The sequence below is a fragment of the Pygocentrus nattereri genome, chromosome 20 (assembly GCF_015220715.1).
Source record: "Pygocentrus nattereri isolate fPygNat1 chromosome 20, fPygNat1.pri, whole genome shotgun sequence".
Taxonomy (NCBI): Eukaryota; Metazoa; Chordata; class Actinopteri; order Characiformes; family Serrasalmidae; genus Pygocentrus; species Pygocentrus nattereri.
The window spans coordinates 35,742,367-35,768,156 of NC_051230.1; the positions used below are offsets into that span (position 1 = coordinate 35,742,367).

The 25,790-nt window shown below is 40.8% G+C and overlaps 2 protein-coding genes across 2 annotated transcripts in view; both read left to right on the top strand.

Annotated features, from left to right (window-relative positions):
* The first annotated feature begins 5,597 nt into the window (after positions 1 to 5,597).
* Positions 5,598 to 12,154, top strand: LOC108414604. Its single transcript, XM_017687489.2, has 5 exons — positions 5,598 to 5,622; positions 9,564 to 9,631; positions 10,506 to 10,805; positions 11,313 to 11,603; positions 11,767 to 12,154. The coding sequence occupies exons 2-5, from the start codon at positions 9,571 to 9,573 to the stop codon at positions 11,907 to 11,909; spliced, it is 795 nt and encodes a 264-aa protein (XP_017542978.2). The 5' UTR covers positions 5,598 to 5,622; positions 9,564 to 9,570; the 3' UTR covers positions 11,910 to 12,154.
* Positions 12,155 to 15,561: 3,407 nt separating this feature from the next.
* Positions 15,562 to 25,790, top strand: part of LOC108416073 — a 10,452-nt gene continuing 223 nt past the window's right edge. Inside the window, exons 1-6 of the mRNA XM_037531917.1 lie at positions 15,562 to 15,632; positions 18,336 to 18,403; positions 18,788 to 18,855; positions 22,564 to 22,863; positions 22,975 to 23,259; positions 25,469 to 25,790. The exon at positions 25,469 to 25,790 is cut by the window's right edge and continues 223 nt beyond it. Of these exons, the coding sequence (XP_037387814.1) occupies positions 18,795 to 18,855; positions 22,564 to 22,863; positions 22,975 to 23,259; positions 25,469 to 25,620 (798 nt within the window). The 5' untranslated portion in view covers positions 15,562 to 15,632; positions 18,336 to 18,403; positions 18,788 to 18,794 and the 3' untranslated portion in view covers positions 25,621 to 25,790. The remainder of the gene's footprint in view (positions 15,633 to 18,335; positions 18,404 to 18,787; positions 18,856 to 22,563; positions 22,864 to 22,974; positions 23,260 to 25,468) is intronic.

The window sequence follows — 25,790 nt, forward strand, 5'->3', positions numbered from 1 at the left end:
TCCACCATCACCATAAACACCGGTGTACCACAAGGCTGTGTGATGAGTCCCTTCCTCTACTCCCTCTTCACCCATGACTGCAAGCCTGTCGATGGTTCCAATACCATCATTAAGTTTGTAGATGACATCACGGTGATTGGCCTCATCAAAAACAACGATGAGACAGCCTATAGGGAGGAGGTGGATCGTCTGGCTGAGTGGTGCGACACAAACAACCTTCTGCTCAACGCTGAGTAAACTAAGGAGCTCATTGTGGACTTCAGAAGGAATGCTGACCCACATCCATCTTTCCACATCAAGGGGACGGCAGTGGAGCGTGTGAACAGCTTCAAGTTCCTTGGTGTCCACATCTCCAAGGATCTCACCTGGACGACCAGCTGCTCCAAGCTGGTAAAGAAGGCTGACCAGCGCCTCTTCTTTCTGAGGAGGCTGAGGATGAACCACCTGTCCTCAGACATCCTGGTGAACTTCTATTGCTGCACCATTGAGAGCATCCTGACCAACTGCATCACAGTATGGTACGGGTGCTACTCTGCCTCAGCCCGGAAGGCGCCGCAGAGGGTGGTGAAAGCTGCCCAGCACATCAGCGGTGCACCACTTCCTGCCATAGAGGACATCTACAGGAAGCGGTGTCTGAAGAGAGCTGGGAAAATCATCAAAGTACCCAGTCACCCAGCACACAGACTCTTCACCCCCTGCCCTCTGGGAGGCGCTACAGGAGCCTCTGGACTAAGACCACCAGGTACCGGAACAGCTTCATTCCAACAGCTGTCACACTCCTGAACTCTGCCTCCTGATACCTAAACAAATAGCAATGGACTGTACCCTAACACACACCAATAACACACAGACTTAAACACCACTCAACACCAATTACCGTCTGTTCACATCTGTTGTATATACTGCCCATTATTGTATATACTGTGTAAATATTCTACCTGTTCATAAGTACATACTTACCCCCCTTCATATTTATAACCTGTTCATAGTACTTTATACCCCTTCATATTTATAACCTGTTCATAGTACTTTATACCCCTTCATATTTATAACCTGTTCATAGTACTTTATACCCCTTCATATTTATAACCTGTTCATAGTACTTTATCCCCCTTCATATTTATAATCTGTTCATAGTACTTTATCCCCCTTCATATTTATAACCTGTTCATAGTACTTTATCCCCCTTCATATTTATAACCTGTTCATAGTACTTTATCCCCCTTCATATTTATAACCTGTTCATAGTACTTTATACTCCTTCATATTTATAACCTGTTCATAGTACTTTATACCCCTTCATATTTATTCATAGTTCATAGTACTTTATCCCCCTTCATATTTATAACCTGTTCATAGTACTTTATCCCCCTTCATATTTATAACCTGTTCATAGTACTTTATACCCCTTCATATTTATAACCTGTTCATAGTACTTTATACCCCTTCATATTTATTCATAGTTCATAGTACTTTATCCCCCTTCATATTTATAACCTGTTCATAGTACTTTATCCCCCTTCATATTTATAACCTGTTCATAGTACTTTATCCCCCTTCATATTTATAATCTGTTCATAGTACTTTATACCCCTTCATATTTATAACCTGTTCATAGTACTTTATCCCCCTTCATATTTATAACCTGTTCATAGTACTTTATACCCCTTCATATTTATAACCTGTTCATAGTACTTTATCCCCCTTCATATTTATAACCTGTTCATAGTACTTTATACCCCTTCATATTTATAACCTGTTCATAGTACTTTATCCCCCTTCATATTTATAATCTGTTCATAGTACTTTATCCCCCTTCATATTTATAACCTGTTCATAGTACTTTATCCCCCTTCATATTTATAACCTGTTCATAGTACTTTATACCCCTTCATATTTATAACCTGTTCATAGTACTTTATACCCCTTCATATTTATAACCTGTTCATAGTACTTTATCCCCCTTCATATTTATAACCTGTTCATAGTACTTTATCCCCCTTCATATTTATAACCTGTTCATAGTACTTTATCCCCCTTCATATTTATAACCTGTTCATAGTACTTTATACCCCTTCATATTTATAACCTGTTCATAGTACTTTATCCCCCTTCATATTTATAACCTGTACATAGTACTTTATCCCCCTTCATATTTATAACCTGTTCATAGTACTTTATACCCCTTCATATTTATAACCTGTACATAGTACTTTACACCCCTTCATATTTATAACCTGTACATTCTTGTTTATAACCTGTATAACCCCTCTTCATGTCTATACCCCCTCATATTTTTAACCTGTATATATTATACTTACTGTACATTGTAACATACATATTTCTCATATTTCTGCTAAGCACTTCTGAATGGATGCAAACTGCATTTCGTTGCTTTGTACCTGTGACATACGCAATGACAATAAAGTTGAATTCTATTCTATTCTATTCTATTCTATTCTATTCTATTCTATTCTATTCTATATAAGTGGTGCCCCTCAGAGTGTTCTCGGCCCCCTGAGATCTTGGACCACTGAACTGTGCATGTTTGAGAGAGATTGCTGTTTACTGTACAGTGCTGTGACTGAACCATTTTTGAACATTGTCTGTTACACTGTACTGACTTTCCTCTAACACTGTGACTGGTTCTGCTCTCTCAGTCCAGCAGACACCATTCATTACTGTACAGAACAGTCAAATGTTTTATGTTTAAAAGTTGAGTTTGCTTCAGTCAGTGTGTGTTTGAACCCTAATTCAGGTTCAGCCTCAGATTTAACTTGATATCTAACATCTTTGAAGAACATCAGGCTGTTTTCAAGCCAAGTTCAGCTCCTGAAGTCCAAACCAGAGTTTGGATTTTTGTGATTTTTGTATCTTTTTCATATTTGGTTCAGGTTGTTTCACACTGCAGTGGCTAAAGTGGACCAAATCCACTGGTATTTGTTTACTGGTCAGAGGTTTTGCAGTGATGGACGCGCTCTACCCTGACATTTTTCTCTGTGAAAGGAGAAAATGAAGACACTTATTTTCTAACACAATCATAGCAATAATAATGAACCTTACTTGATATCTGCTTCTTTCTGATTGGTTTACCAGCTTAAATACAACCAATCAGACCCCTGATTACAAAAATAGGCCAGAATCAAACACATCTCTTCATTGCCCTGTCGTTATTACCAGCAGCTCATGCTGGCAGGAACTATAATCACTGCTGTCAGAGGAAAACCTCATATCTCCAAAACGGTCACTTTACAGGAGAAGGAAAAAAACTACGTTTAGTGTAAGTCAATGGAACCAGACGTTGCTCCAAGTCATTTTTGGCTATTACTTTTGGTCCATTCATCATCGTACAGGACAGTAGCTATTTTCAAATTATGTCAAAAACTGAACAACGTCAAATATGGACTTGTTCTGACGGCAGTGATCAATCAATCAACCAACCAACCTTTATTTAGTCTCGCAGAACATTGAGGGTGCCCCTCATTTACAATGTTGAAAAGTTAGTACAGAGTAAGGGACTGATGATGTGTAAAAATATATCGGATGATAAAAGTCAATTTAATAAATTAAGACTTGCATCAGGTAAGTATAAAAAGTGAAACATTAATAATACAATTTTTTAAAAATCATAATAAAATAAATAATAAAACAGAAATTAAAACATACATAACATAAAAATCAAGTTAAAATAAAACGAGGAAGATAAGATAAAAATAATAAACACAACACAAATTTATTAAAATGACAAATATGAATAAAACAATAATAATTAAAATAAGAATATGAATAAATGTATAAAATAACAAACAGATAATAAAATAATGAAAATAAGATAAAAGTGGTAAAAAATCAGGGAAGTCAGTGTGAGGCAGAGTGGAGGTGGTTAGAGAGTGGAAGTTTAAAGTGACCGAGGGACCCAGCGAGCTGAGGGGTAGTGTGTCCTGTAGTGAGGGTCCAGTTCACTGGTGCTGGAACTAAAAGCAGATTTCCCCAGTTCAGTAAAAACCCCAGTACCTGGCATGTGGTCCGGCCACTGGATCGAGTCTGATAAACACCGTTATTTACAGATATCATGGAGGTAATATATTCCGGCAGACGGCCGAACAGCGGTTTATAAATGAAATTAAACCAGTGTGTTTCCCGCCGTGTAGCCAGTGACGGCCACCCAGCTTCATCATCCAGTCTGCAGTGATGGGTGTTATGAGGGTCTCCAGTGATGAACCTCAGTGCTGAGTGATGGACTGAGTCCAGTGGTTTGAGGGAGCTGGCAGAGGTGTGTCTGTAAATTACATCATCGTAGTCCATGACCGACAGCAAGGCTGCCTCAGCTATTCTTTTTCTAGCTTACAGGGGGAAACGAGTGATTTCTATATAGGTACCGAGCTTCTGCCTGCATTACCTAACCACTTTATTAATATAGGGTTTAAAAGTGAGTTTATCCTCCAGCCACATGCCGAGGTATTTATACTCTGTGACTCTCTCGGTGTTGGATCCTGTCAGAGCAGTGATATTTACAGAATTAAAATCTGTATTAGTTGACCTGCAAAATAGCATGAACTTAGTTCTGTTAGCATTTAAAACCAGTTTGTGTTTACACTGTAGGGCATTAAATCAGCACTGCAGTTTTCTTATTGCAGCGTAAACAGAGTCAGCTGAGCAGTATAAATCTGTGTCATCCGCAAACAGGTGTACTTTGCCGTCTGAGGCAGAGGCAGCAAGTTCATTAACATATATACTGAATAAAACTGGGCCCAAAATTGAACCTTGTGGTACTCCTTTGTATATAATCTAGGAATCTGATTTGTAATTACTCAGTGCTACGCATTGTTGTCTGCCTGAAAGGGTCCATTTTAGTGCAAGTTCCTTAGAAGAAGAGTCTGATCAACTGTATCGAACTAAAAATGGCAGCGCAAGGCTTCTTCCTGTCTGTGGGCGTGTAGAGATCATTAAAAACCAATGTGGCAGCAGAGATGGTGCTGTGTCTTTCTCTAAAGCCAGACTGACAGTTAAACAGGACCAAATTTTCATGTAGAAATGATTTAAGTTGACTGTTTATTAGAACTTCTAAAAGTTTAGCTAAACAGGACAATTTGGAGATTGACCTGTAGTGATTCACGTCTGCTGCCTCGCCTCCTTCATGCAGGGGAGTTGCATGAGCTGTTTTCCAGATCCTGGGAATTCTGCATAATAAAAGAAAGAGATTAAAAATATATGTTATCCATTCTACAATAACTGGGCGCAGGAGGTAAGGGTCCAGCCCATCTTCACCTGTAGTTCTTTGTGGATTAATAGTAGTAAGAAATGTGGCCACTGTGATTGGAGAGAAGGGCTGGAGGGTGAAGAAAGTGATAGTGCATGCAGTGAAGAGTACAATGTTGCGCCACACTACAGAGGTGATCTGCACTGAGAAAACAACACCTCTCCCAGGTGTGGGATCTGGGACAGCCCCCAGTTTAAGCCCTCCCACATCATTACTCACATGAGAGCTGTATTCATTCGGGCTTCTTTCTCCTTCTCCGTGAAGTCTGAGACCCTCTGCGTGGAAAGTTCTGCTACAGCCCAGCGTGGGGAAGACCACCGTCTGTGTTAATAACCTCTCGGGAGATCAACCACAGCAGCACAGTGAGTACAGACACTGTTTATCTGAGCTGAGTGCAGCTTCATAGGCTTAACATAATGACTGAGCTGTGACCAGAGGGGGCTTCTGGGGTTCAGGGGGCTACAGCCTCCCCTCTTTTAATATTTTCTCTGTAAAGTCATTACTTAAAGCACTGTAACATTAAAAAGGGAAACGCCCATTAAAAAGGGCTTCATAAGTTATACAGTGAACATAAAACCACTTATTAGAGAAGCAGTCTTGGGGTCTTGGAGTCTTGGGGTCTTGGGCTTCCCCTGGCGTAAAGCCTGATGATGAGGTGAACTGTCTGTTGATTTATATGATTATAGTTTTGTGTTTTTTAGTTTAGTGTTTTTTGCCCTTTATTAAAACCTTTACTGAGCCCCTCAAATACACAAGAGTCGCTCAGCATTTCACGATTACTGCATTAAATCAAACCTCCTGGTAGAAGTTGGTCTGGTGCTGGTTTAACTGGTCACCCAGCATGGTTATACTGGATGACCAGCATACCAGCATCCACATGATGATGTGCTGGTTTTGCTGGGGAGCAGTTTTTTTGCCCATGCTGGTTTTTGCAGCAGGAACCTCCACCGACGTTCACAGTCTACCCATTTCATCTTTCCACCCAAAACAAGCCAGTTTGTGAAGATCTTGTGAGCTGATATCAAACATGGAGAATTCAGTGGGTTATGTGTAAATAGTGCAAAGATGACGTTGAACTCTGTGCTCATCATCTCTCTCAGTGTGACTCGTTCTGCTACAGCTGTGCTTCATCTCGTCTCTGTCACACTACACGGTCCTGCATGGCGGTCCAGTGGGTGGAAGAAGGTCTAAGAGCCCACCCTTTACTCGGGTTTAGTGGCTAGCGTAAGGAGTAAAAGCACATTATGGTCCAGTTTGCTGGACAAACGGGTGAATTTCTGATCAGTTGGTGCCCAAAAACGCCGATGTGAACATGGGTGTTACCCAACATTGATCTCCAGCAGCATGAAATGAAAAACTCTTCACTAACAAATATGTATTCATGGCTTATGGCTGCTAACAGGAGTTTTCCTCTGCGTGTTCTTGGCTGTTTCTGTCTTTAAATCAATGTCTAAAGTTTCTCTGCAGTTGGAGAGGGGCTTAAACTTTATATCAGACTGTGGCTTGGTGCTCTAGACTGTACAGCTACTTTATTAACTGTAGAGGACTATAATGTGGGTCAACTCATTTGAGGGCATTCATTTGGTCATTTTATCCAGGGGAACAACATGGTGTTGTGGCATAAAGTGACACAATAACCCACACCAGGTGATTTATTAAACAAATTACTTTAGACCCAAGTCTTTATATTGTAGGGGCTACTACTCGCGACTGGAGCGAATCCGCAATGGACAGGCTTTAAGTCACTCAACGGGGTCTAGCCCTTTAAGAGACTCGAGGGGGGGGGGGCACTAGTTGTTTTAGTTCAGTTGTTGTTTTGAAGCGAGTTGAATTTCGTTTTTGTCTCGTAAAATTAAAGTTTTCTCAGTTAAAGATTCTCCACTAACTTGAGCCTCCTTACTTCACGACCCGCTTCAATATATATATATATATATATATATATATATATATATATATATATATATATATATAAAACACACACACTCACCTATATATATATATATATATATATATATATATATATATATAGATCATGATGTAATGATAATCTACAGCTTTCTGAACTGTTGATATCAGCTTAACATTAAAGACCTAAAAACCACATTTAGATGTTGTTATAATTTTAACACTAGTTTGAATTAAACTGGTTAAATTGGTTATAAGGTTTAATCAGCTCAGCACCTGAGAACAGCAGAATAAAAACAAGACAAAATTAAACCAAATATTTAAAAAAACATTTAAAAATTAAATTAAAATTAAACAAATAAGAATTTTTTGACAGGACAAAATGATGTTATTGTCCTATATTTAATTATGTAAATTATGAGCCACAATCTCTTCAGCTGTTCGGTCCTTCTTTAACACTCAGATTAAATCCTTCCTCTTTTCTCAGAGCTACTCAAAGCTCCAGCAGCTTCTCGTCTTTTCCCCGTCTCCGCTGGTTACTGCTGATATGGTTTTGTTTATGTTATACTCTCTATCTATAGGCTTATTTGATTGTGATGCTTCTGTAAAGCTTCTGCACGGCCCTGTATAAATTAACCTTAAACTAAATATGAAATGAAACTTAAATCTATAAACTGAGTTTGTGAGTTAAACACATGTATATCTAAATATTTCTGTCACTGGTATGTTCTTTACACTTGCCTTCATCAAATGGTTAAAGCTCATGAACTCTTTTTTAAATTCAGCTGCAGTAACATGAACTGATGTGCTGAGAAAAAGGTTCTGTGCTGCTTTTCTTGTTGCTGGAGTGTCTTGTTTGCCAGCTTAACTTACTGTTGATCAACTGGGTCGACATAAAACCACACTGTACTCATAAACACTCAGATAAAAGTTCCAGTCTTGTGTTTTTGAGGTTCTTTTATTTTCTTCAAATGTGTAAATATGAGTAAAAGACTTAAGAGTGAAGCAGCACTAGCCAGAGAAAACCCTGAGAGACGAGACATGAAAAACAAGCCGAGGCCTGTTCAGGATTTATGGAAGGCGGTTCGTGAAGCAGTACTGGACGAGGTCGTTTGAGGACTTTCATCATTAAAGCTAAAGGTTCATTAAAATCCTATCCAAGATCATAAAAATACCTAAAAACAGACAAACCTTCCTGTCAGCATGTCCATCATCTGCTCAGCGCTGTGGTGACGCTGGACAATACAAACCATACAGAAGAAATCCAGAAGCTGATTATATTAAAATAACATATTAATAATATTAATGATTAATATATGCTAAATGTGAATTTATTCTCTTTACATTTCACAAAATGAGCATCAAAGTACAAACCATTTATTCAAGAGACTTTATTCAATTCATAGAGATTTATCTACTTTTTAGAAGCTCAGATCTCAGAGCTGCAACATGTTTAACAGTTTATAACACCAGTTCATAACAGCAGTTCATAACACCAGTGCTACATCAATTTCAACACCAGTTCATAACACCAGTTCATAACACCAGTGCTACATGCTCAAAAGTTTGGATTACAGAGATTATTGCAATGCTGTTGTCTCCTGTATGCAGATTTTTTAAAATCAGATTATCCAGTTAATTTGTTTAGCCAGGAGTGGCTACGGCAACCACAGCAAAGCTGAGTTTAGCTTCTATCTGAATATTCAGTTCCACTTTAAATGGCGAAGCAGCATTTAAGGTGCTATGGAAAATTTTAATAATAAATGGCAAAAAAGGAGGCCAACTGCAGCCGGTCTGTACCTGCAGTGGCGTGTTAGAGACTAAGACATGTAAGAAATTGGGGAACGGCCAGTGATACAGCTGCAGATCTGGACATGCTAGAAGCGCTCACTGTTGTTTGGACGGTTAGAGCTGGACAGAGTCTTATTGAAAGGGCTAAAGAAAGAGTTTGTAATGAAAAAGTCGGGGTTAGAATGTGAGCACATCTATTGACTGATCTTGGGAATTTCCATTCTTTTCAGCCTGACCCAAATCTTAGAGGACTAGATAGAACAGTGTTCTGCAGGTAGCAGGTTAGGGTTCCACTGTTAGCACCGCTATGCCAACATACATAGCATATTATCACACTGTGTTCTCTGTTGTACAGAAAGACAAGCTTTAGTGTTTTTGTCCACAGCCATAAATATCCTGATATAAATTAGACTAAAGACACTGCAGCATTGCTTCAACAGGCAGTGCTGTTTAGGGCACCGCATACAGCTGATCCCCTATCGTTTAACTGTGTATCAACTCTCTTTCCCTCCGGTCAGTGCTGATGGTGTGTCTGTAGGTCAGTTCTGTTCTCTCTTCTCTCTCCTCTCCTGGTCAGTACTAATGCTGTGTGTGTGTGTGTCTGTAGGTCAGTCATGCAGTCCTGCGGTTCTGCTCTCTGTATCCTGATCTTCCTGGTCTCTACATTCACTACTGGTAAGAACTGCACTGCCACGCCTTCATCATCTTATTGGACTTTACTCTCAGTTTGGTTTGTGGACCAGAGTTTCTCTAAATAATAGAATCAAGATAAAATGATCTAATTCATATGTTCATCAGCCTGAAGCTGAGTAGTGTCAGTGTCATTACCGAGTGAGGAGAATATAAACAGGCTAAAATATGGTGAGTGTGTTCTGCTCGGAGTCGCCCTGTAAAGCCTGAAGTAATCATTTAGTCAGAGGCGCCGAGTTTTTCACACCACGTCACACGTCACACATATTAACATCACACACAGACTCAAAAAGAAGGACCGGCTCAATGTTTCGGCCTCAAATGATCTCAGAATCAACATCACACTGATGAAGATATGAGTAGATAATTCACACATATCCTCAGAGACGCTCCTTCACCAAGTTTAGACCGAGTTCTCTTTAAAGTCTCTTTCAATCATCACATTCATCCACTGTTCCTCTGTCTCCAAATCCCCTTACATAGCAAAGCTTTAACTGTATCAACATATTTAAAGCCTACACTTCAGGGATGGTAGCCGAGCACTCTTAGGAGTCACATCTCCCAAGTCTAATTTGATGTTTGTATATTGTAGTCATTAGGTAGGACATACTAGGCTTTGTTTTTTGTACTGAGATATTCTGTTACCGTGAAATCTGTTTGTCACATCTACACCTGCAGTGTGTATAGAGCACAAGGGGGTAACATGGCATTAATCAAGAGTCACAATTTGATGGTTTAATATAGTCAATACTGATCCAATAAAATATGGCTGGATCTGAATCTGAACCTGCAACTTGACCACTTTTTCACTTTATTGAGATGTTTCTACTTTTCCCATTTGCATTTCTCTCTCATTTAGCTTCTAAATCAAATTCTCGTTCAGTGACGGTGAAGTTTAATGAGACGGCCACTCTGCCCTGCTCTGGGAGATGTTCTAGTCTGGCCAGATGGACTGTGTCCAATAAACCCACTGATCCTCTGGCTGAGTGTGATCAGACTTCATGTAGATCAGTGAAGGAGGGATATCAGATGATCCATGATCAGTACCTGAAGGGGAATCTCTCTCTCATCATCACTAACGCTGATTTCAGTAAAAGAGGCTGGTACACATGTGACTGTGATAAAAAAGACGTCTGTGATGTGTGTCTACAGATTGAGCGTAAGTGTCCATCTGTCTTCTACACTGACCACTTTTCAGGAGGCTCACTTCCAGTTTCTCAAAAAAAAAAGCAGGGATATTTTTCCACAATTCCAAGGTTCAGTCTTAGATCTTCTGTCTTAGTCTTCTTGATCAGCTACACGTCCTTTCAGACCCACAGCGCTGAGTGGTCTTCTCACAGTGGAAGGATGGACAGAAACACCTGTGGATGTTTTCAGATCTGAAGCAGCTTGATCTTCTCCTCTCTCTCAGAGATCAAAGCTTTCAATGCTGCTTATCTGATAAAGGCAGTTTTGGGTTCTACCAGGTGTTCCAGGTGGTTGTAAGGAGCTCCATTTTCTCTGTAGCTTTTAGCCAGTTGTGGAAACTCCTACTTTTGACTTTTTTTTTCCTTCTTTACACAAGTGGATTATCTTATATTTCCTGAAAAATAAATAAATAAATAAATGAACTTTTGACTTTGGTTTGCACCAAATTCATTAAGTTTCTGTGTGTTTTACTCCTCAGCCTTGAATACTACAGTTCAGATAAAGCCTGGTGAACCTCTGCTAATGAAGCTGCACATATCAGATCCAGTGAAGGTGCTTTATAACAGCACAGGCACAGCTGGACCATCCAGTGGTCAGATCTGTACAGTGGATGGAGGCTCACTACAGTGCAATGCTGAATATAAACAGAGAATGGCACTGTTCTCTACTCTTGAGCTGAGAGGGGTGAAGCCATCTGACAGTGGAGACTATATAATTATGGATAACAGGAATGAGGAGGTCATTCACACCTACACAGTGACTGTCCATGGTGTGTATCATTCCAGCTTTATTTGTATTTTTCTTTTTATTGACCTGGTAAGGTGTAAAGTGGATGAAGATAGAATGTGTAAATATAATGTTTACAGTCTTCTTGTGGATTTTATGGTGATATTTCACAATATTGAAAATCTGTGTGTCCTTCTGTTCTGTAGATGACCAGCCATGTCCATTCAGAGATCAGGGAGCTGTTGTACCAGCGTGGGTGTTTGCTCTGACGATGGTTACACTAGTGGTTGTGAGTCTAGTATTAGTGGTGATGATTCTGCGGAAGAGGAGAGAAATTCAGCGGCACTGAATTATAACTGCAGGGAAAATCAGCTTTAACTGAAAGAAAGAACCACAACATTCAACGACTGACCACTGCAATGTACAGGAAATGAGATATTTGCTGTTTTTTAAGCAGGAAAGCTGCAACATCCAATCCAAGATCCAAGACCACTTATCCAATCAGCCAATCACATGACAGCATGAGTCTAGATCTTCAGTTAATATCCCCCCTAAACGTCAAGAATAGTGAAAAATTATGACAATTGGAACAGAGTGGAGTAAAAATAGAGTCAGGACAAGCAAAAGAAATGAAAGGGTGGGAAAACTGCCACAAGTCAGTTTCTCAAAAAATTATAATAATGATGAGTATGATTAATTATAATTATACAATACATGAATAAAAGTGTAATATCCTTGTTAAAGAAAACAAAACTGTTGACTATAAGGCCACATATTAATATTAAACATTCTGAGCATTATAATCTAATTTATAAAGTGTGACTGGAGAAGTGAGTGAGGGGCTAAATCACTCCCACCAGAGTCCACAATCAAATAGAGGTGGGATCTACAACTGAATAGAGGTGCGCACTACAATCAAATAGAGCTGGGCTCTACAACTGAATAGAGGTGCGCACTACAATCAAATAGAGCTGGGCTCTACAACTGAATAGAGGTGCGCACTACAATCAAATAGAGCTGGGCTCTACAACTGAATAGAGGTGCGCACTACAATCAAATAGAGCTGGGCTCTACAACTGAATAGAGGTGCGCACTACAATCAAATAGAGCTGGGCTCTACAACTGAATAGAGGTGCGCACTACAATCAAATAGAGCTGGGCTCTACAACTGAATAGAGGTGCGCACTACAATCAAATAGAGCTGGGCTCTACAACTGAATAGAGGTGCGCACTACAATCAAATAGAGCTGGACTCTACAACTGAATAGAGGTGCCTGTAAAAGCCTGCATAGATCAATAATAAACCTTTATTATTAAAGAACTCACTCACCAGCAGAAAAACACCTGTTAAAAATATGATTTGTTTTTAATGAAATATTAGTTATTCCAAATGAAGGAGGGGTGGGGTCAGAAACTGTGTTTATATATGATGAAGCAAATAAGCAACATCTCTTTATGAAACTTTGCCAATTTTAGAGAAATTGTACACAGTACTTTGATTCCACAGTGACTGGGAATTTGATAAACTGTCCCATATGGAAAAAATCCAATGGTATTTTTAAATTATATTTTGTCTGAAAATGGTCAAAAATGTATTTGTCATATATATTATACAATGTTATATAATATATTATATAAACTGAGAAGGTGTGAGCCACCAGATTCTGGAGCTCCTCCCTTCTACAGCCAGTCATCAGTTCTAGCAGTTCCCTTGTCGGCAGCGCTACCGTAGCACCATCTAGCGTCTGTTAAAAAGCACCAGAGTTTTGTCTCTTCAGCTCCATTCCACAGAACAGTAATGTTACCCACATGGTTTAAGACTGAATGTCAGTTAAAGGAACTCCAGTGGATAAAGACCTTCATACGAGGTTGAAGATGTTTCCTTCATTAGGAACGTCCTGCAGCGTCATAATCAAACGTCTTCAAGATGCCTGATGAGAACATCATACAGGGAGACGATCCAGTGAAGCAGTTCCTGTTAAATTTGGGCAGGAGATCAGTTGAACTGCTCTTTCTGTGACGTAACCCACAAACTCTTCCACACCTGTTCTGGAGCTGCTCCCACACACAAGAGCTCGGGAAGGACGTATGAAGACCTGTACTGACCCTGACTTTAACCTCTGCCTGGATCATGTGATGTTTGGTTTCAGTCATTATAAAAATAATACAATTCGCTGTTGTCAGAACAAAACCTTGTATCTCCAAAACGTTGACTTTACAGGTGAGGGGAAAAACCTACATCACTTTTAATGTAAGTCAATGGAACCAGACGTCTTTCCAAGTCATATGGGGTCATTCCTTTAGGTCCATTCATTCAGATCCATGAAATTCACACACAATGTAAAGGGCAACGGGTATTTTCTAATTATGTCAAAAATGGAAAAACAACAAAAATGGAGATACAGTGTTTTGTTCTGACAATAGCGACATGCACCGTATTTGATGTTTTTGTAGAAACATGCACTCTTTCATCTGGCCCTTTTCTGCTTTCTTCCTTTTACTTTACTGTTTAAAATTACAGTATTTTCTGTTTCTGTAATGAAAATGAAAAATGTAATGAAAGAAATGACCTGCAGCGGCTGATGAGTAGCTGTCATAGTCAGATCTGCCGGAGTCGTTAGCCACACTCTGTAAATGTTTACATTCCCTGTTTATGTACAAACGGATAGAATAAAACTAATTCCCTCTCCCTGCTTTCTTTCCGAGTATACAATCACCCACATGTCCGGCCGGACACTGAAGGACGACCGACTGCTGAGCCCTCCTGCTGCCCACGCCCCAGCTGCCACCACCTGCCTTGGACTAGCTGCCCACCCTACACTGATGTTCTCATAGACTCCTAGTTATTCCTAATACCAATATTACTGCTATTAATATTAGTAGTATAATCCCTCAGGCAGCACTGCATTAAAAACAGACATGATTCTGTAGTGGAAATCACTGCATGGGCTCAGAAACACTTCTGAAAACCACTGACTGTGAACACAGTTCATCACTGCATCCACAAACGCTGTTAAACTCTAAAACACAAAGAAGAACCCAAATATAAACAGGATCCAGAAACGCTGCCACCTTCTCAGCTTGTTATCAGTGCTCAGTTCTAAAGCCAGTATTCGTGATGGTTTAGGGGGCATTAGTGCTCATGGCCTGGGTGACGTGCTCATCTGTGAAGACGTCATTAAAGCTGAATGATATAAACATGTTTAATCAACATCTGCTGCCGTCCAGACGACGTCTTTTTCAGGGAAGGTCTTGATTATTTCAGCAGGACGATGTCAAACCACATTCTGCATGTATTACAGCAGCACTGCTCTGTATTAAAAGAGTCCAGGTGCTAAACTGACCCTTCTGCAGTCCAGACCGGTCACCACTGACATCTGGCACATTAGAAAATAAAAAATATGACAAATGAGCCCCTGAAACTGCTGATCAGCTGAAATCCTGTATGAAACAGGAACAGAAAACATTTCCCTTTCAGAGCTACAGCTGCGTCTCCTCAGTTCCCAAACACTAACAGAGCGCTCTTAAAACAAGAGGTGATGAACACGGGGGTAAACAGGCCCCCGTCCCAACTTCCCAACAGGATCAAATTCAAAATTCTAATTTCCCAGTTTCAACATTTAATTTGTTGCCTTTGTAGCATTGTCCTTCCTAATGGTTTAGCTCTCTAATGGGAATTGGGCTAACGATTTCCAATAGAGACCACTAGTTTCCAGTGACACTTTTAAATTCCATTAGGAAACCATCAAATAAATTTAGAATCAGCTGTTGATCACCTTTACACTGTGATATCAACCCACTAAAAAGCCAAAACATATTACAAAAGCATCAGGAAGCAACAGATCCATCAACAAAATAACAATAAGAAAGAGACTATAAAAAAAAGACTGTGTTCTCTGGATCATGTTCTCTTTTTCTGCTGTGAGCAGCTAGAAATAAGCATACATGACCTTCCGTTCAGCACAGAGCTCAGCTTAAGTTCCTTTTTCTGACAAGTTAGTGGTCACAGTGGTTGCAATCGGACATTTCCTCTGAAAAAACGCTGCTAGAAGAGCCTTCTTACAGAAATCGAGTGAGTACCTACAGGGCGTTTATGTGCTTAAACTGATCAATGAAGTGCGACTCACTGCTTCTGTGGTCTAAGTTAGCGCTCTTATAGAGCTGTAATAGAATGTGAAGGACAGTCTTCCAGTTCTGTGTTTAAGTTCAGTTTCCTGTTATAACATTAGAGCTTTGATGCTGCGGTTGGTGCATTTAGCTGTTTAAGCCAGATGTTCTAGCACAAATGAGAGAGCTCACGTGATTAGATAAGCTTTACTGAGAGCTGTGACTCTCACTGCTTGCTGTTATTGGATGATGTCAGTCTTTAATGCTTGGAGAAAACGAGGCTGAAGTTGGCTTCTTATTATAATTTTGCGGTCCACCTTATAATGTCACAATACCGATATTTCACCCGCAGAAGGATTCTTCAACCAAGCCATGTGCGAAAATGAGAGGAGAATGAAAAGGAAGTGATAATACAGACATATGACTCCAGGACGTGAGCAGAAAGGACACATGTCTTCTTAAATGCCAAGCTCAGAGTTTCAGTAATAAATCTCATAATTCCTACTGTTGGTGGTCTGTTAGATCTGTTTTGATAATCTGGACTTAGGCCCACTGCAAATGCTCCTGAAGCGCAGGAGACCTGTGGTTACGTATAATAACTGATATTTAAAGGGTCATATTAAAAGTGCTACAGTAAAATGTGTCATAATTCAGGATTATAACAGTATGAGTTTGTGTGTTGGACCAAAATCTTCTCATAGGGCGAGTTCAGAGGGCTGCAATAAAATAATAGTAATATTTCTTGTAATTCATGCTTTTGATGGTCTGTTAGATATGTTTTCCTGAAGTGGTGTCAGTTTCGACAGACTGTTTGATAAACTGCAGATAAAAGTCCAGAAAGTAATGAGTTCTCACTCAGCCTCATGTGCCAAGGTCACACGGTCAGAATGAAAATCGATGATTCAGTAATATTTACTTTTGTGTGTTACTGTCAGAATCAACAGACCATTCAGAAGTGCTTGGTTAGGCCTAAAGGAAGTAATAATTAATCAAATTGAACTGCCTTATTATAAACTACGCTTTAATGGTCTGTTAATTAAATTCTCAGAACTTAGTCTCAGATCAAGTTCGTTTGCCAACCTACCCGACGGACTACCATTCCCAGTTTTGCACGTGGCTTGATTTTACAAACCAGTTAAATACCGAAGCTGTGTACACAGATTTGAAACACCTGAAAGTTTTGTAGCTGAAATAAATAAATTAACTGCATTATATGGCACAGTAGTTATTATTTTAGACTCCTTATTTAAGCACACCTAGAAGATTGATTTCCATATAGCCTATTGAAGCTGGAGTGCATTTCTGTCTAACGGTTATGGTAGTACTGCATCTTTTCTATAAACTTTTCAGAAAATCAGGTGTTTTACACTAGAATACAGAGGGAACAGAGTTACAGAGGTTTCTTCTGTATATCACAGCATAATAGGGTAAAAATGTGATATTGTGATGCCAAACTTCTAAATTGTAGATCATCTAGATGCTACAGTGCATCGTGGAGAACTGACATTCTGTTAATTGTACAAATACAATTACACCAATGTTCGTAAATTGTTAGCACCAATTAGCACCTCCCTCCAGCTCTCCTCCTGCCCCCCAGCTCCAGTGTCTATAGAACATGTGCAACATGACTACAGTCAAAACTTTCCTTCATTCAAATTTGTTAAAAATATCATAAGATTATCAGTATTGCGAATTGAATTGAGTGCATCATTACATCCCTACAATACAATACATCTGTAATTGAAATAAAATGTACAGTAGTGATAGGGATCATCTGTTTTTACCTTTGAACTCAACAATTTTCATCCCTATATTTCAATAATAAGGATTCATGAGCACTGAAATTCTCTTTGGGACAGTCTGTCAATCTGCATTCACGCTGGCAATGACACGATGCAACAAAGTGGCCGGAGGCCATTCGCTTTCAAAGAGAGCTGCTGATTTGCGGCTCCAGCAGACGGCGAGCTGACGAAGTTGAGCCAAGTTTAACTTTTTGTCAAATAAGGAGCGAGATGTGGCAATTACCAATAGGAACTGAGTATTGAGCAGTGTATTTCACGCTTTATCTCCATCACTGTGAAACGGTATGTTCCGCTTTTGGTTCCTAAAACGTGTCCGAGCTATAAAGAAGCGTTCTCTCCATTTGACTATATTGGTCACGTGGGTATCCTCAGCATCAAGATCTTTCTCTACGCTGTCACAGGGTCCAACCCCCCTCCAACAGACACGGCTACACACAAAATTTGTGATGTTGACCCCCTGGAAAGTCAATGTTCAGTAGTTTTATATGGATGAGTCTGTCTGGGTTTTTTCCCAAGGAAGCAGACGACTGCTTCTGTAGATTCTTTGTCCAAAGTCTTTTTATAGTTCAGGCTGGTGTTGGCCAGCAGATGTCTGGATATGGTCTTTAGCTCCACGCTTTGCGAGTATTGTATACTATGTAGCTGCCTTCATTAGAAATGAAATGAATTGTTACTCAGTGATTAGCATGTCTCATTTCATTATGAGTGTTAAAGGCACTTCAGTGTCTTCACAGAAGTAATTAAAAAGAGGAACGAAGTGGCCAACTATATACACCCGACTCAGTTTTACTGTCCCTCCTCTCTCTGTCTGTAGTTCAGTTCGGTCTTCTCTTCTCCTGGTCAGTACTTATGGTGTGTGTCTGTAGGTCAGTCATGCGGTCCTGCAGTTCTATTCTCTGTATCCTGATCCTACTGTTCAGTACATTCACTCCAGGTAAGAACTGAACTGGCACTACTTCATCTTATTAAACACTTTACATTTTTAATTATTAAGGGGGAGGGGGAGGGGGGGGGGGGATAGACATCAAACAAAGACCAGCCAAGACAAGGGGCAAACACAGGGCTTAAATACACATGGAAAACGAGGGACAGGTGGAGACAATCAGGGGCGGAGTCATGAAACAAGGGGGCTAAACCAAAACATGAAAACATGGACAGTACTGGGAGGGGCCAATCGGGACACTATGTACAAAACATTGACAAAATCCAGAATAGCTTTTGTGGCCAGCCACAAAGACCAACTCATCTTTTATCTCTTTCTCTCTTCTCTTTCTCCTCTCCTGGTCAGCACTGATGGTGTGTGTCTGTGTGTCTGTAGGTCAGTCATGCGGTCCTGCAGTTCTAGTCTCTCTGTCCTGATCCTACTGTTCAGTACATTCACTCCAGGTAAGAACTGAACGGTCACTACTGTTTCATCTTATTAAACACTACATTTTTAATTAGTTTAATTTTGTGAGGCAGAAGTCTCATCAGTGATATATTATGACAAAATAATATTATATGATAAATGTATGTAATTATTCTTTATTTTAATGATCAGTTTTTCTGTTTTTTGATGAATCTGTGTATAAAACATTGACAAAATCCAGAATAGCATTAGATCAGGCCAGCCACAAAGTCAAACTCAGGCCACAATCATAAGCTGTTTTCAGCTGATCTCAGTCTGTTGATGGGATGGCTCACCTGATTGGACTATATTTGTCAGCTGCTCTCCATGTCAATTCCCGCCCAAGATGAGCTTGTGTCCAGACTCCTGGAGACCTTGTTTGTGATCACTTTTGCGGCCCCTGCTGGTGCTTCTCATGAATGTCTTTTCACTGTGTTCTCGGAAAAGATTTGTGTCCAGCCCCCTGCTACAGGTCCGCCCATACCTCTGCTGCAGCCCTAGATTCAGCTGTTGCCTCTCCAAGGGGCTCAGGGTGCAGCCCACGCAGCCAGCAACATGGTCAAGGGAATGACATTTTGCAGTCTTGTCCAGCATTCAGTCATCACTTACGATCATGAACTCCAGAATCCTGACCGTAGAGTTTGGTTCAGCCCAAGCCAGCCAGGCTTCCACCTCTCTCTCTCCTGCGAGGTGGGCTCCTGCGTCACTCCACAATGTTGTTACTCCAACAAGCCCTAACAGTGTCATTCCCTGGGGAATGCGGTTTCAGTTTCCACTGGGGTTCCATTCTTTCTTTATTGACTTTAAGTAATTTTCTGCTAAAGCTATCATTTCCATTCAGAAGTTCAAGCAGAGACTGGATCGGTCAGTAGTTGACCCTGCTCTCAAAAGCATTTTATTGGCATCAACTTCTCTCCTGCTAAGTCTGTGGCTACTTCTGTCTGTTTTCCTGGTTGAAATGTATGTACAAGGCCCAAGACAAGTCTGCCTCATGAAAAAGGAAAAGGAAAAAATAAAGCCGTTCCCTACTGGTTCTGTACCTGAGAGTTCCTGAACTAAGAAAGCCCCTCAGCTGCTGTTTCAGCAATTATTTATTCACAGGACTAGTTCAAAAGTTCATATCTTGTTTGGCTTGATTGCTGAAATCACTTATTTATTTATCTATCTATCTATTTATTTATTTATTTATTTATTTACAGACTGCCCTTCCAGAGGAGCCTGAGATAGTTGATGAATTACTGTGAAATGAGGCTGATTCATGAAAGGATTCATGATCGGCCCATTTAATAAATCGCCCTGTCCTATAACTTGCATTAATCCTGTACCAGTAAATATACTGTGGAAAAAATAAATCTTTGGTTTATCTGCTCCTCCTAAAGACAAAGATCAAACTATTAAAACTCTCATTCCCCTGGCACCCTATCTTTGTTTTACACGTTTGTTGACAGCGGCATTAAGTTTGTTAAGGAAGCAAATGGAGTGTCTGCTTTGATTGTTATATAGATTCACTAGAAACTCTCCTGCTTACAGATTTCTATGGTTTTCTAAGAGGTGATGAGAATTTTGGACCCTTCACATGACCTCACCATAGCTGAAGGGTCAGTTAAGCCTCACCACTTTCATATTTTTAGAACACTCAAGTCTGATAGAGATAAGAAAGGGATATCAATTTTAACTTCTGATACGACTTCTTCTTTTTGCCCTTTCACGTCTATGATCCACTACCTGAAAATGCATCCTCAGCCAGCCATCGTGAGCCTCTCTTCACCCCAGAGGGGGAAACCCATGAGCTTGGTTTGTCTCTTGCCTTTGACTCCTCTGTCAATCCTGTCAGGCTTCCTCCAGAATGCTGTGTGACTTATTCTCTTCACTTCCACAGTTGCTGTGCCAACACTTAAGACCTTGGGTGGATGGTCTTCATCTGCTACATCTGCTGGACTTTGTATAACTCATTAGCTATGTTACCACACTTTGCCAAATAATTTCATTGTATTTATCACAGCAGCTCCACCTGCTGGCTGCACGTTTGCCTGGTATGGTCGTTTTAAGGGTCTTTCTATTGCTCTCCCTGCCTGAGGCTTTCCCATATATGCACAGAGAGGTCCCAGAACAGAGCCAAACCACCAAATATAAGTATATAGAAATATAGCTGTTTGAGTTCTGTATAATTCTTTCATTAATAAAAGAAAACAGCTACAGACATACACAGGTTAATGGCATGATATCAGTGTTTTCAACTGCTTTGCCTGCCCACATGAAACACTGAAAACAGAGTTTACCGAAATCTCCAGCCTGGAGAAATTAACCCTGCTGTGTGGAGGCTGTACTTTAGCCTCGTTAGCTCTCACAGCCCTTTCTGGCACCTCTACAACATACACTATATTTCCAAAAGTATTCAATCATCTGGCTTCACACATTATATATATAATTGAGCGAGTTCCCATTCTTAATCCATAGGGTTTAATATGATGTCAGCCCACCCTTTGCAGCTATAACAGCTTCAACTCTTCTGGGAAGGCTTTCCACAAGGGTTAGGAGTGTTTATGGGAATTTTTGACCGTTCTTCCAGAAGCACATTTGTGAGGTCAGACACTGACGTTGGACGAGAAGGCCTGGCTCACAGTCTCCGCTCTAATTCATCCCAAAGGTGTTCTATGGGGTTAAGGTCAGGACTCTGTGCAGGCCAGTCAAGTTCTTCCACACCAAACTGGCTCATCCACGTCTTTATGTACCTGCTTTGGGCACTGGTGTGCAGTCATGTTGGGACAGGAAGTTCCAAACTGTTGCCACAAAGAGCATGAAATTGTCCCAAATCTCTTGGTGCTGAAGCTTTAAGAGTTCCTTTCACTGGAACTAAGGGGCCGAGCCCAACTCCTGAAAAACAACCCCACACCATGATCCCCCCTCCACCAAACTTTACACTCAGCACAATGCAGTCAGACAAGTACCGTCTCCTGGCAACCGCCAAACCCAGACTCATCCATCGGATTTCCAGACGGAGAAGCGTGATTGGTCACTCCAGAGAACTCGTCTCCGCTGCTCTAGAGTCCAGTGGCGGCGCTTTACTCCACTGCATTCCACGCTTTGCACTGCGCTTGGTGATGTAAGGCTTGGATGCAGCTGCTCGGCCATGGAAACCCATTCCATGAAGCTCTCTACGCTGTTCTTGAGCTGATCTGAAGGCCACATGAAGTTTGGAGGTCTGTAGTGATTGACTCTGCAGAAAGTCGGTGACCTCTGCGCACTATGCCCCTCAGCATCCGTTGACCGCTCTGTCATTTTACGTGGCCGACCACTTCGTGGCTGAGTTGCTGTCGTTCCCAATCGCTTCCACTTTGTTATAATCCCACTGACAGTGGACTGTGGAATATTTAGTAGTGAGGAAATTTCATGACTGGACTTGCTGCACAGGTGGCGTCCGATCACGGCACCACGCTGGAATTCACTGAGCTCCTGAGAGCGACCCAGTCTTTCACTAATGTCTGTAGAAGCAGTCTGCAGGCCTAGGGGCTCGGCTTCATACACTTGTGGCCATGGAAGTGACTGGAACACCTGGATTCAGTGGTTTGGATGGGTGACTGAATTGAGAACATATATTAACACTTTAAATCCCCATAAATCCAAACATGATGACAACTATTATGCATTTACTCTTTTAGCATTTTTTTTCTCATTGGATGTTACTTTGTTGACCTTCTCTCTTTCAGTGTCCCATCCAGATGTTTCTCCACTGAAGGTGAATCTTCTTGACGCTGCTACTCTGTCCTGCTCTGGGAGATGTCCTGGTTTGGTCAGATGGACTGTGTTCCATAAACCCATGGACACTCTGGCTGAGTGTGATCAGACCTCATGTAGATCAGTGAAGGAGGGATATCAGATGATCCATGATCAGTACCTGAAGGGGAATTTCTCTCTCACCATCACTGGCGTTGATTTCAGTAAGAGAGGCTGGTACACGTGTGACTGTGATGGTAAAGATCTCTGTGATGCACGTCTACAGATTCAGCGTAAGTGCCCATCTGTTATTTTCCAGTGACCATTACTGATAGTCCAGATAGTAAACTCCAGTGATTTAGATGCAGTGCTTTGTGTAAGTTTTTCATTGTTTCTCTCTTCAGCCTTGAACACTCCAGTTCAGATAAAACCCACCGAATCATTGATACTGAAGTTAGACATATCAGATCCAGTGGAGGTGATTTATAACAGCACCGTTGCAGCCAATCGATCCAGCGGTCAGATCTGTACAGTGGATGGACAATCACTACAGTGTACATCTGAGTACTCACAACGAGTGTCAGCAGCTCTTGAGCTGAGAGGAATGAAGCCATCTGATAGTGGAGTTTATTCCATAAAGGACAAAAGGAACGATGAAATTATCCACGCCTACACTGTGACCGTCCAAGGTACAAATATCTTTGTCCTCAAGGCATGCATTTCCGATGAGTGCTGATGTTCTCGTGGTGGTCTGTAGGCTGACCAAGATGGAACTGGATTAAGAGGTTCCTCTTAATTACTGGCTTTCTTCCATATAACCACTAAGACCTTAAGCTAAAATCCATAAATCAGGATCTCTTCATCATAAAGACATTAATATCCCCAAATTGTTCATTGTGAGCTGTTAGATTAGGGAGAGCCAGAAAATCTATCAAAAACAGTCATTTGGTAAAAATAGCATCCAGTAAATGTGTCTCTTTGCAGTTTGTATCTAGGGAACCAGCCCTGTGACCGGAAGGTCGCCGGTTCAGTCCCCAGAGCCGACAGTCCATGACTGAGGTGTCCTTGAGCAAGACACCTAACCCCCAACTGCTCCCCAGGTGCTATGGATTGGGCTGCCCACCGCTCCGGGCAAGTGTGCTCACTGCCCCCTAGTATATGTGTGCAAGTGTGCTCACTAGAGTTTATGTGGTGTTTCACTTCCTGGATGGGTTAAATGGGGAGGTCCCTGTTGTGGGACTAATAAGGGTCACTTAATCTTAGTTCAAGCAAAGGCATTGAAGTCAAGCAGTCTTAGATCAGCTGCAAGGCCCTGAACACAAACTTTAGATCAGTTCAGTCTCGGTTAAGAGTGATTTTGCTCTGTAGGCATTTATAATAAACTAGTGTGCAGAATTTTGTAATATTTTCTCAGTGAAGCTCAAATAAATTCAGTGTTAATTTAAATCGGAAGCTTAAATAATTGTCCCTCATTCTCTTCTTGGTCATTAACCTCCATCAGATCTGCTTATTTAGTCCAGTCAGTCTCCTTTAGCTTCTTTATCTCCCCTTCCTCATGTGTGCATGGTAATACATTATTATTATTATTATTATTATTATTATTATTATTATTATTATTTTCACCTCACATAAATCCAAAGACAGCTAACAAGCAACTGAGTTACTCCATCTCCAACTATACTTACCATAATTTACCACACATCCATGTATCCACATACTCTCTGTATGTTTAGTTTAGTGCTTTTAGCCCAAATCCTGTCTCCAGCTCAGTTGATTACTTTGCAGTACTAAACCAGAGACCCTCCCCCAGGTCTGATATGATTGGCTTACAACTTATGAGGGCTGATGTTTCTTTAATCAATCTCTGGTAGTACAGCAGAGGCAGTGATGCATCAGAGCAGCAGCAGCTCCTCCCCTCGCTCTTAAAAAAGATGATTCTTTGAGGGTTCTTTAGTAAAGAAAACGTTCTATAAAGATCCTTGAACACTTGACTGCTTTGCATGATGAAAAGGTTATTCAGAATGTGTTGGAGATGCTTCTATACAGCTGATTTGGACTTGGGAATGTACATTTACTTGGGAATGGGGCCTAAATAAAATTTAGGCGCATCCTTAAAACCATAAAACTGACCTAGTGACACCCATGCTGACTGGTAAGGCGTTTTGACCTTAATATGGTTTAAATGTATTTAAATTTTTTAGTGATTATTAAAATAATAAAAATTAAATTATTAAATAAACTATTTTGGCTAGTGATGTCAAATGGTTGTCCTGAAATCAACCCTTCACTGTCGATCTTTGAGCAAGTGCTGGTGAGCTGAACATCTTGTTGAGCCAGGGTGAGACATAGCAGAGCAGTATTGGCCATCATCCATTAGGTTTATGGAATAATGTTCAGTCTAAATAATCAAACCTCACGACTTGCTCTTCACGACCTGCATCACTCCTGGGTCTGTGTCCAAGTAGCAGAACGATACTCCCTTTCTATCAGCCTTCCTTGATCTTTTTCTGATTCCCTTTTCACTTTGATGATATATTTGCTATGGACTCAGGTGGGCCTAAAACAAATAAAGCACATAGGTAAACACACTTTCCTATTTTCTCTCCTATCTTTCTGATTGGCTGTTGACTAAATCACTCTACAAGACATTTTAAATCATAAAAAGCTTAAGTTCTCTGATCACTCTGGAGCTCCAGCTGAATGTTAAAGATTGACTCGATTCTCCTCTCACACCACCAGATCATCCACTCCGTCTACCACTTCCTATCACTGTTGACCTGGAGAATCAAACCTGATCGTCCACAAGGGCCGAAACGGACAAGTCAGGCTAAAATAGTGTAGGGTAGACACAGCTGTGGTTCAGATGTTTTATATAACAAATCTGTGTTTGTGTTGTAGATGACCCATCAGATCTGGACGGATGTAAAGGAGCTGTTGTACCAGTGTGGATTTTTGTGCTGGTGGTAATTTTACTTGTATCTGTGATTGTGGTACTGGCTGTGGTGATTCGGCAGAGCCTTAGTGTAAATAGGACAGAGGGAGAGCTGTGAGTGTGGAGGGAATGTGAGTCACGAGAGTGACGGCGGGAGGAAGAGGCGGAGAACGAGGACGCTGGGGATAAGGGCCTGAAGAAGGCGCCCTGCTCGGCATCCCAGTCCAGGTATCTCACAGTTCGCAGGGTGGAATGGCGATAACACAGGAAACGCCATGGAGACAACCT